Source organism: Thermobia domestica, chromosome 14 (assembly GCF_964235325.1).
Source record: "Thermobia domestica chromosome 14, izTheDome1.hap1.1, whole genome shotgun sequence".
NCBI classification, from domain to species: Eukaryota; Metazoa; Arthropoda; class Insecta; order Zygentoma; family Lepismatidae; genus Thermobia; species Thermobia domestica.
In genome coordinates, this window is record NC_137467.1 from 158,492,764 (window position 1) to 158,504,954 (window position 12,191).

General features: G+C 36.7%; 1 protein-coding gene across 1 annotated transcript; it reads left to right on the forward strand.

Annotated features, from left to right (window-relative positions):
* Positions 1-4,132: 4,132 nt before the first annotated feature.
* On the forward strand, positions 4,133-5,005 carry LOC145670057 (baculoviral IAP repeat-containing protein 7-B-like). Its single transcript, XM_081738410.1, has one exon. The coding sequence runs from the start codon at positions 4,133-4,135 to the stop codon at positions 5,003-5,005; it is 873 nt and encodes a 290-aa protein (XP_081594536.1).
* Positions 5,006-12,191: the final 7,186 nt, after the last annotated feature.

Below are 12,191 nucleotides of genomic sequence, written 5' to 3' on the forward strand. Positions count from 1 at the left end.
CTTGGACTTACCTACTCCAGTTAGACCAACTGAATATGTAGTTCTCTTCGACCACTATTACCGCCGGAGGTAAGTGCGTACACGGAATCTAACTCCACGCGTTACCAGATCTCTCCCGACAAAAACACTTCCCTCTCACTCCACGATCACAACTTGTTATAAAAACTCTCACGATTGAATAAATATTCAAGAATATTGAAATCAGGCATTGTCACTACATAAACGAAAGCTCTTACTAGTCAATAAGTATATCTTGTTTAAAAAAGAAACGGACGTTCCCGGACATCCGACTTCTTTTTAGCGGAACCGGTAGAACATGTTAAAGGAGGAACAGATAACCTCAATTTGCGATAATGTAAAGTTGATAAAATAGTTGATTGACCTATGCAAATAAATAAATAAGACCTTACTATTATACCGACGCGAGCCGGACTTCTCTGCGATATGTTATCTTATATAATTATTTCTGTTTATTTTTTTCTTTCAGAGAAATGTTAATCCGCCATTATCTTTTTGTTATATTGGGAATTGGAAGTTCTTTTCCTCCATTATCCAACCAGGATAGCGTTCTTCCTGTACTTGCTAATGCTGGAGTGTTTTGGGAACTACTAACTTCTCAGGTACCCTATCATAAGTTAGCTATATTGGCTTATACCATACCCATATACAATTTACCTCAGTTGCATGATGAATTCCAAACTCTTCAGCAACCGTTCACTTCCGGTTATTGCGATCAGACTAGAGATGCGTCTGAACATTCATGTACATTGTTGCACTCAATTGTGGAAATCCAAAAGATCACTGACTTACAATTGCAGCAAGAATTTCTTGACCTCACAGCATTTCGAACAGATAAAACAAAACGTGGTTTAGATTTCATTGGTATCTTTCTCTCTTGGTGTTGTAACACTGTTTCGAAAAGTACTTTCCAAAATTACGTTACAAGCCAAAGAAAAATGGGTGAATTGTTGAATCAAATAGTGGATCAAATACATTCAGATCATCATAACATTCTATTGACTCGAGACTTTACAAGAAATTTTTCTACCCAAGTGAACAATGCTGTACATTCAATACAGGATAAAGTGAAATCGCTCCAGAAAGCAGTAAATAGGGTAATCGAGCAAGTAGCTCGTAATCATGATACCGCATTGTCAGTGCAAGTTCTCACCCTAAGCAAGCTCCTTGCTACGCTCCAATACGAGCGCCAACATAAGGACATCCACACTGCTTGCATTGAGGGAAGTATGTCGTTAACAGCAGTTAACCCCAAACAATTAGCGCGTGATTTACAGGTTTTAGCGCTTCGACTTCAGAAACAAGGATATTCATTGGCGATACCACAATCAGAAATATTTCGCTACTATAATTTACGTACAACCACCTGCCACTTTGTAGGAAACAGTGTAACGTTGATTGCCAAAATTCCAATCATTCGTGGGGCTCACCCCATAAAATTATTCCGTTTGATTCCATTACCATTTCACTACCAAAATCAAACGTGCAAGGTAATACATGAACCGGCCCTAATGGCTACTAATTCTGAATATGAAACTATTTTAACCGACTACGATATTATCACGTGTTTGAATAGACCTGATGGACTTTGTAAAATACCGGAAATAACACGTACATCCTTCGAAGCTCCGAATTGTATCTATCATTTGTGGCAAACATCTTCGGTCGCGGAAATCAATCAATTTTGTGCATTTACCTGTCATCCACACGTACAACCCATCATCACTCCCTTGAGTGAAGACACCTATCTCATTACTAACCCTCCCCGTCAAATGACCATGATATGCCCACACAAGAGTGAAATTCTTAAACAGGATCCTTTTACTCCTGGGTCTCTCAAAGTTAGTCTACATTGTAAATGTGCATTGGAAATTAATTCTCAATTACGAATTCCTCCCCGTTTCCCATGCCCCAAGGACTCCATCATGGATCCTGGCGTCAAACGCTTACTACCCTTAACTTGGTTACCTTTAGAGACTCTTAAATTACCGAAAAATCTCTTAGGTGAATTGGAATTCACTGACCTTAATGCGACATTAAACCAAAATTGGTCAGTAAAGGTCACGTACTATGAGCCGCCATTACAATCTCATAGGCTAACCCCCATCGCACTTCCCCAAACAAAGTATCAGATATCAGTGGCAGACCGTATCTTACGATTTTGTTCGTATGGAACACTGTTCTTACCTTATGCATAATTTATATGACCCTTCGTTTAAAGAGCACTCTGTGGCCTCTTCTGCTTACTTACCCCCAGCCGGTGAAAGCTCAAGGCATTATTCACGATATAAGAGCCACTGCTTTATGCCGTTATTGGAATAACAATTTCGGGAATTATTCTCTTTTGTTGTTATAAGACACTGTGTCTTCGAATTTTTTCTGTTCTTCGAAACCCCCCTCCACCTACCTCCCAACCCCTAGAGGAACCCTCCTCGAGTCAGGACCGACGTCCCCCAGCTCCCCCTCGTACTACTAATTTATGACTAGCAACGATCACGTTACTATTGCTCGCTACTGGTGAGGCGCATGCTCTAGAACTTTCGACCCTTGCCCATTCTGGCGTGATTACAGACAGTGATCCGCACGTTATCCTTTATGATTCATCGTTACCACTAGTCCTTGAATTTCTATACGAGTCGTTCGTACCGCCCGATGGACAAAACATTTGGAACAAACTACCTCCAAATAATCTAGAAGTACTCATGCAAGATCATAGTCAGCAAGGCTATGCCTTTGTCTTTGTCACGAAAGTCCACGTTAAGCAAGCTTGGATTACTAATTCACAGCTTCAAACCTTTCTTGGTAACTTAAGATTAGCTCAACATACATCCATGATTCCATGGAAAACTTTACGAACTGTCCATAAAATTCAAACGTGGGATCAATTGATTGCAACATGCTTAACGAATTCTATCACCCCTACCTTACTCCCTCCTGATTTACTACTTAACTTGACGTATGATTTAGAACACCGGCTTAAGTCAACGGCGTATGAGTTAGTCATACCCCCCTCAGATATTTCGCTAATCTACTCGTATAAACTTAGTGAATGTATCATTGCGCCTACACAAGTTATCATGGCTATTAAAATTCCTTTACGACAACGCGGAACTACTTTACAACTCCAACATCTGCGTATTATTCCGTTCCAAAGGGGTAAGGAAGTTTGTCATGTGGATCTACCTATCCAACATATAGTAACCCGATGGCCGTCCAATAAACTTATGACCGTAGACTGTGATTTTTCAAAGGAGACCATTTGTTTAGCCCGTGAATTTCAACCGCACGAATTCTCCATAATACCCTGTCTCCTATCGCTTTTGCACTCAAATTCTTCGGCCATCCGAGACAATTGTCCTCTGAAATGCAAATATTTACAGTCGGTTGACCTATTTCACCGGTTAAATTTCACTACTGTCACGATTCTTGCCCGACGTTTATTGTCGATTCATATTTCATGCCCAGAAACGGACATTCCATATATGATGTCCCCAGACGATTATGGCAGTTTTTTGATAAATCTTGGTTGTCGATGCTCTGTGCGACTACAAGGGGTTGTACAACAATCTATTTATCCTTGCATTACTCATCACGTGGAAAAAGCACGTGTTGTAAAACTAATTCCTGTGCAATGGCTTCAAGACATACCAAGTGAGACCGTACCTTTCATTTGTCACCCATGTACCCTTCGTTCAGGATTCCCATCTTCAGAACCTATGTTAACAGATTATTCGACAATGTTTATCATTAATATAGTATTTATGGTAATTACCTTGGTCATCGGACTGTTGTCTGTCATTTTTACTGGCATTACACTGCGTAGACGTGCTCTAGTACGAGCTCGCCGTCGACCATACTATCAGCAACAATCGCCGCCACGATATTTAAATGTTACTAGATAAAACCAAACCTATAAAATACATAACGCAATTAAACACTGAACATTGGCATACCTCATAATTATATTATGATAGAACTATAATTACAACAAGTTCGAAAAAGGGGGGCGCCTATCCCCTCATCTCAACATATCACTCTCTCTCTCCAGATCTCTTTCTCTTAGGAACACTATTATATCTTATTTTTTATATTGTCTCCTCCTCCTCTAGCCACCATGGAGCCTACACCCACACCATCTGCGCCTGGTCCATCCATGGATGCTCTACGTGATGAAACTGTTCGATTAGCAACTTTTACTGACTGGTCGGTATCTTTTATTTCGCCCGCTTCGTTAGCACGCGCTGGGTTCTATTTCCTCTGCAAACCAGATAGAGTAGCTTGTATATTTTGTAATTTGCAGATTGGTCTTTTTGAACCAGGGGATGATCCGACTGAATTGCATCGTCAATGTTCACCTTCTTGCCCGCTTTTACAAAATTTTCCTAACGGTAGAGACGAGTGTGGCCCCTATCATTGGACGTATATGCCCAATTCCCGCCCAGAACGTCTCTCATCCTCATGGGGGCAATCCCCTGCCATCGCAGGTACTTCGGAAATCACAGAAAATGGACCCAAATATCCACACTACACTCTCGAAGAAAAGCGACTGGAGTCATTTTCATTGTGGCCCCCTGCTCTAGCTCAAACTCCACAGGCATTAAGCCGAGCCGGTTTCTTTTATGCGAAAAAGGGAGACCAAACTATCTGCTTTTTCTGTGGTCAGGGCCTTCATCGATGGGAGCCCACCGATGACCCCTGGGTTGAACACGCGCGTTACGCTCCCCGCTGCGCTTTTCTCTTACTTCATAAGGGCCAAGATTTCGTACCTTGCGTGCTACAGCCGGCATCCCAAGATCAATCCCAACCTCCCCCACAACCTGTAGTTTTGTCGGATACTGAGATTCCGGTCGCCGCTAATGAGATTGTTGAAAATTCCGACCACCCCACAAACGATCACACCCCCTCCCCTCAGAATTCCCTGTGTAAAATTTGCCTACTTGAAGAAGTCCAACTAGTATTCCGACCATGCAATCATGCCGCCACCTGAGTTGCTTGTGGACTGGCGGTTACACACTGCATTGCCTGTCGGGCACAAATTACGTCAGTAATTCGTATTTACATCCCCTAACGGGTAGTTGACCCGCTTGTGTTTGCTTTGTGCTTACTTGCTACATATTATTATTACTCAAATTATCTTTTGTATATACTCTTCCCGGCCATTAAGTGCTGTCAATATATCTGCTACCTGAATTTGCTTACTTTTTGTTACATTATATATTCTGCCTGACATTTGTTCACCTCACCTACCAGGCTCCTCATATATTGTGTTAGTTTTATTTTTATTTGTTAAGTATTGTTTCTTTTTATTCATTTCACTATTAAGACTTTAAGGTTTATTGCTCTGAAGTTATTAGTTTATTTTATTTTTTTTCTGAGGAGTCTGGGCGGGAAGGATTGATTATATACATATAGATATGTATAACTAAAATGTAGATATGTAAAAAAAATAAAATATAATAAAACAAATGATGTATAATGATATCAGATATAGAAGTAATCCAGTAGTAACTGATTAAGTGGTACAATAACTCTTAGATATTACTTTAGTTATCCTTTTATTTTTAATCGCATCTTAAGTTAGTTAGGTTTCTGCTTACTTAAGATTTTAGCTTTGGATTTATTTTTATTATAGTTAATTGTTATTAGTAAGTTAATTTGTGTCTATTTAAATTCGAGGGAAATTAAGTTAGATAAACATAATAAGGTTAAAACCCTGACGAGTTGCATAGTATATATTAAGGACTTTCGAGTTCTAGTATAACGTAACTTAACTCTACTCAGAATAAAAACCTAGACTTAATACCTAGAAGTCATGAGACTTTCAAAATTGGTGGCCCCCTCCATTAGCGGCCCTGTTTGATAAATGGAAAACACCACATAACAACAGCGCACAAGCACCGTTGACACAAGTTAAATCAAAGTCGAACATTCCATGAGAGTGATATACAAACTTTAGGACATAAATATAAGAACGTGACAGTAATTATACTTGTAAGTGAAATAAAAATCAAAATAAACCAACAAACGTAGTACTATTTCATACTTCAAAGTTAATCGACTATCATTTCTGATAATGACGAGGATACTTCCTCAACACCCGCCTTTCATTTTGCATTAAAAACTAAAAGCAAGTCACTTCTTATCAGCTGACGGAAGTGAATCCAGATGATACCAAGGTTTCAGGATGTTGTTGCGTGTAGCTTCAAATTCGAAGAACACACCAGCATTTATAACAGGAAAATAGATAAATCATTAAAAACAGGGGAACGAAACTACAACGAAATGAATAATAATAATAATGTTGTCTCATAAATCGTCACGATTGGAGTACACCATAGTCTCAGATAAGCAATTGATTCTTAACGACCTTTGGTTCGATCCCCCGATGAATCATTTCTTCCATCTCTATATCTTAATTAGCGCCCCTCATGAGCGCAAGTTTGTATTTGACTTGGTTATGTAAAAGTAGGTTAGAATCAAATACTTTCAATAGACACTTAGTTTACCACATATCATCGCTATCTACACTAGGGGTCCTGAGTTCGAGACCCGAAATATTCTAGTCAAAATTAATATCGTTGTAAACATGGTATCAATTACCGGAGATTATTGGCAGTTACGCAATTGTATCTAACGTTGAAAGGAAACAGATAAGTCGGAGATCGAGTCCCGACTCACGCACTTTTTGTATGAGTGACACACACTAAACAAAGTTTGTTTTTTCTTAGGGAATCACTTACTAAACTCACAGGTAATGCAAAACGCACTTCGTATAATCTCGGTTACATTGTAACTTAGGTCACTCTCTTTCATTATGATTTTTTTTCTCACTTAATTTAGTAGTAATAAAAATCGGTATGGGATACTCCCAGGATATGAACTGTGATTTCGTTGCACTCGAGTTAGCACTCAACTATGTTAACATTCACTAGTAAAACCAATTGGTAGCTTGACGTGAAGAAATTGAAATGCATGCTTCAAAAATAACACACTGACAATTCAAGGAGATAGTACTTACCCTGTAACAAGAAACCTCCCCTTATTGTCTCTGGAGACGTAAGTCTTCCCTTCTCCTTCCTTTGCGTTCTCCGAGCAACAGATGATACGTATACTCCAACAAGCTGAAAAATATGAACCACAAAGTTAAGATCTTATTTAAACTCGTTGATTATCATACTTAATAATTAATACAGTGCAATAATTAGCATCATACTTAATATTTCGAAATTAAATAAAGGTAACTACTATTTAAATCCAGTCACGCCTTAACTACCAAGTTCGTTAATTTTCGGCTAGTAAATATTCGGAACACTACATTCAACTTCAGGTCCCCGCGTCCAACCTATAATGCTATGTGTGTGTGTGAGCATTTTTCGTTTCAGGTTCTTCCTTTCAGAAGCCTAAAAAGCCGAACCTGCCCAGGTAAAAGCAGTGAAAGGACCTACGCCTTGGAAATAACTGAGTATTCGCTTTCCTTTTTATACTTCTGTTAAAAATTATAAGTTTTTAATCACTTGAATATCAATTTACTTAAGAAAGGGAATTTGACATTTTTCTTTGTTATTCTTACTAAGCTACCTACAAAGGGTTGCAAATATAATGAACAAATCACATTGTGCGCAAGATAAGACTGCCTCCTCTGAGGATCTCATTTATCTTAATTAACTTTATAGAGCTCAAAACCCTACAATATTATTCGAAGAAATTTATAACAATTGAGATAACATATTGTCAAGGATTTAGTGAGACAGTATTTGTAAAAAAAAAAAAGAGGGAAATTCAGTATACAATTAAAAAAAAATGCACGTTACCTGAGAATTTCTCAAGTGCTGGATTGCCCTATTGTGAGATACGTCTTATCTTGAACACTATGGGTACACAAGGTGTAATAGGTGTAAAAAAACAGAAATGACTACCAATTAGGAAATAATACACGATTCAAATTCATATCAGTCTGATTGATATAATTGAAAGTTTTCAATAAAGTGTAAAAAGTGTAATAAAGTGTAAAACTAGCCATGAATTTCCATTATGAAACAATTATAAAAATTTATACCCGTTTGCTTGAGTTTGTGTTAAATTTTTTCAGTTAAAATTGATTGATATAAATTTTGGAGATACTTTGGAACTAATTATTTTAGCTGGCATATTTGTAAAAGTATTATTAGATTTAATTAAATCTTGTTGAATCTCAACTCTGTTTAATAGTTCTGTGGTTTATGAAGTAACCTACATTCAAATCTCACAATCTTTGTTAAAGTTTAATTAAAAAAAGGGGGTAGATAATATTAACATTTCAAGGTATAAAAGATTGTATACAATAGACTTCTTGTACTGATGCATAGAAATCCGAACGACTGACCACTTCTTATTCTCTAAATTAGGAAAACAATGCAAAAATACTTATCTGACAATGTTAAGAAGTCCATGGTCGGAACCCGACGTCTGTAACAGTATACTAGATGAATTCTCTCAGTTGAGATGCAAAACCCCCTTTTTCCCCTCTCTCTCCGAACATTCGTCAGCTGAGCTGATAATTTACAAGCCACTTATCATTATACCAAGCTGTATAATTAGCTCATTTCCGCCACGCTGGCTAAATTCAAACTTCCTTTTAACACTCTAGTCCTCAACCTGACTACATCTGAAAACAAAATATACGGCAAATGTATGTCAATATGGCAATTACGTCCTGACGTTTTCATTACAAACCAGGTATTGCCCATCTTGTAAAGTACCTTGGATTTACTCACCATATTTTTCATCACCCATTAATCATTACAGTAAATGAAAAGAATATTTAATAATTCAGTTTCCTCCATCATTATCATTCCACTCACAAAGAAACAAACCGAGTTAGGTACATCAATCAACTTGAGAAGAACTTGTCTTACCGTGACGTTGTTTTGATTTTCATCCACAGTCACGGCTTGAACACAAGAGGCATCCTAACAATAATGTGTGGTCAGCGCACATACACTTAATTCTAGGCCTCCGGTTTAGTTGTTCAATAGTACAAAATTGATTCTTGTGATATTACTACAATCACATACAATATATAAACAGGTTTCTATACCTAGATTCTGACGATGGGTGGTCAGCACATTCAGGACATCTGAATGAAAAACATTTTGTATTCAATTCTCATTTTCGAATAGCCTCACTTTTGGGTAACCCTTGCAGGTTCCATCGATCATTATACCTTTCATAGAATTGATATGTGGTCAGCCCGTCAAAAAATATATATAATGAACAATTACAAGAAGGATTCAGTGGACTTCTTATATAAACAAATACTTCGAATAAGCCAAGGTTATTATGTAACGTATTAATGATTATGTAGTCTAATAGCCTCTTTGATTGCAGATCTCTATCCATTGCCTTCCCAGTGTGATGTCTAGAGTGAGGCCCCCCCCCTGGTATCTGGAGGTATCCAAGGATCCAGATCGCAGCCTGTCGGCCCCATCCAGGGCTGATCCAGAGGGACGATATGGAAATTGATTATTATTATTGTTCAATCCATCACTGTTTATTAGTGGACAACAGTGATCTAAAATCTAAACTTCCATCCGGATACAGAACTTTCTCTGTGCCTTAAGAATTATAAACTTCTACTGTGAAAAGAAAATCGCTTTTATCTACGGACAGATTCCATTCACTTACTTCAGTTCATTGCTTACAGGTGAAAAACTCTTCTCGTATCAGTACAAACACACAAAAAAAATTGGACAAGTGATAAGATTCAAAATAAAAGGAATAAAAACTGCTTTCAAATCAGCGTTGTGAAAAATCATAAGAAGATTGTAAGCAACGTCAAGAGACTTTAAAACTTTCTCAATATATGAAACAACTCAATTTCATTGTAATATCCACGATCTAACGGACCAAAAACCATGGAAAGTTATTGTCTAAATGTAAAAATTCAATTTCTATTGTTTGGTCAAGTAAAAGCACAAGTTTGTTTTTAGACATTTAAAGAAGTCTATATGTGAATATGGTAATCGAGTTTACACATTTTCATTCCACCATGTTAAAGACCGTAAGTTTTGGAACCCTCTGTATAGTTGTCTTTTGGCAAACACCGAAGCGAAAAAAAAAACAAGGACGTAATTTATTAAATTATCCATTGCACATTGTAGTTAACTGTTGCTCAACAACAGGTCACCGTGTCGTCTCTATATAGAATTATTTTCCGCATAACTAAATCACTATGTATTTAAGAATTAAAAAACAGAAAAGTTCACCACAACGGAAATCGAGGCCTGTTATCAGTCAAGGCTAGTAGACTTAAAAAGAAAGAACGGGACATACTTCCGGTGTGTTTCAAAAAACATATCAACCGTAGCTTATGTTGTGGTTAACTTTTGCGTTTAAAATCTATCCTATACATCAACAAGATCCACTAACATGATGAAACATGATGTAACTTGACTTCGTCAAATTTCCTTTGTAACCGCAAAGAAATCCCTCTCGATTTCGGTGTGTATTTTTTTTTTAAAAAAAAAAGAGACATAAAATACGTTAATATTAGTATTAATAATAATAAGAATAGGAATACTAACAATACTAACCTATAAACCCCCCTAACATTTCCCCCTAATTATAAAGAAACGGTATGTAATCCCCTGCAAGAAACATGTCCTCTGGTATAGCAAATGTAACTGCATCCCTGATTATTAGATTTTGTATCTGTTATTACCATAGGCCATTAGGGCATAAGCTAACACACTAACCATAGGGTCAGTATGTTAACCATTCAGTCTCCCTCTTGATAACAGAACCACTCATGGAAAAAGAAATCTAAAGTAATGGTATAAAAATCCCTGGGTGCGCTAAAATGCACCAATCAGTTGTAATGTCTGTATATTGTCAGTATACGTAAATATCAATGTGTGTAGCGTAATGCATACCGCACAGGATCAGCGAAACTAAATCAAGTTCGCAATAGCAATCAAACTGAGTAAAAGTTTATAAAAACACAGGTACCTACTATGATTACCCTGTATAGGACAGAGCTATACAGTAAGTTTGTAATATATTACATTTATTTCATTATCAATGTAGAAAGCAATAGCTAATAATGTGAGATTCATTCTTCGATAACATTAGAATGAGTTTTAATATAAAATGCGTATAGACGCACTTAAAACATTTATTAAGCATTAAGCAAATGTTTTAATCGCTAGTTGTTAATTATTCAAGTTCTTTTACATATGCGATTTAATCATTTAGTATGCAATCGCTTCTATGTCACAAATAAATATATTACCAGATATGTAATGGAGTACTCAAATACTTTCAAAGTTAGATTTTCCCTACAGGTCATAAATTATTCACTTGATTCTGGAAAATAGAGTATAGCCTATGATTTATGAAGTATAACTGGTATATTGAAACAACATAAGAAATTTTGTTCACAAACTGTAAGGCACAACCCCGCAATAATTTAAAAAAAATTTAAGGTAACACAATCGAGTGTACTAGTCTAGATCATTGCATGTTTTTCCCATTTGGTTTATACTATAACCAATGAAAACTACTCTTGTAATTTTATCGTCCATCTCAATCAAACGTTAAAAGCGCTTCACGCTACTTTGTTTGAGTGTATTTAATGTTAAAATTTCTTTCATTTATAGTTGAATAAAATTAGTAGCCTGAGACAAGCACATTTAACACGTATAACTATAATTGTACTCAGTACAGTAAATACAATTGTAATTAGCAAATCAGTGGACTCACAAAATCTTAATTTTCTTTATAATATTAGAAGTTGTACTCATAATCGGTTCAACGTCATGCTTAATAATATGGTTAGGAATTGGTTTAAAAAATATATATATATACTATTGTGAGTTCACAAGAAACCTTTTGATGATTATAAGCTAGAAGGATTCCAAGATTGTAAGGTTTCATCTTACATATTTTAATCTACTATTTTGTTAATGGAATTGAGTAACATTTAAACGTACTATAGTTAGTTAAGACACATGAAATCTTACAATCCCGCTCTCTTGCGGTTATTCGTCCAAATTCCTCAGGAAAAGTTTTGTTTATAGGTTCCTAGCGCCTTATGTAAGGCCAGTTCTATATTAACCCTTTAACTCCCAGCAACTTGCCTTGGACGTTTCTGTAATTGAATATAAATGCCAGAAAGATAACTTTCGACATTTTTT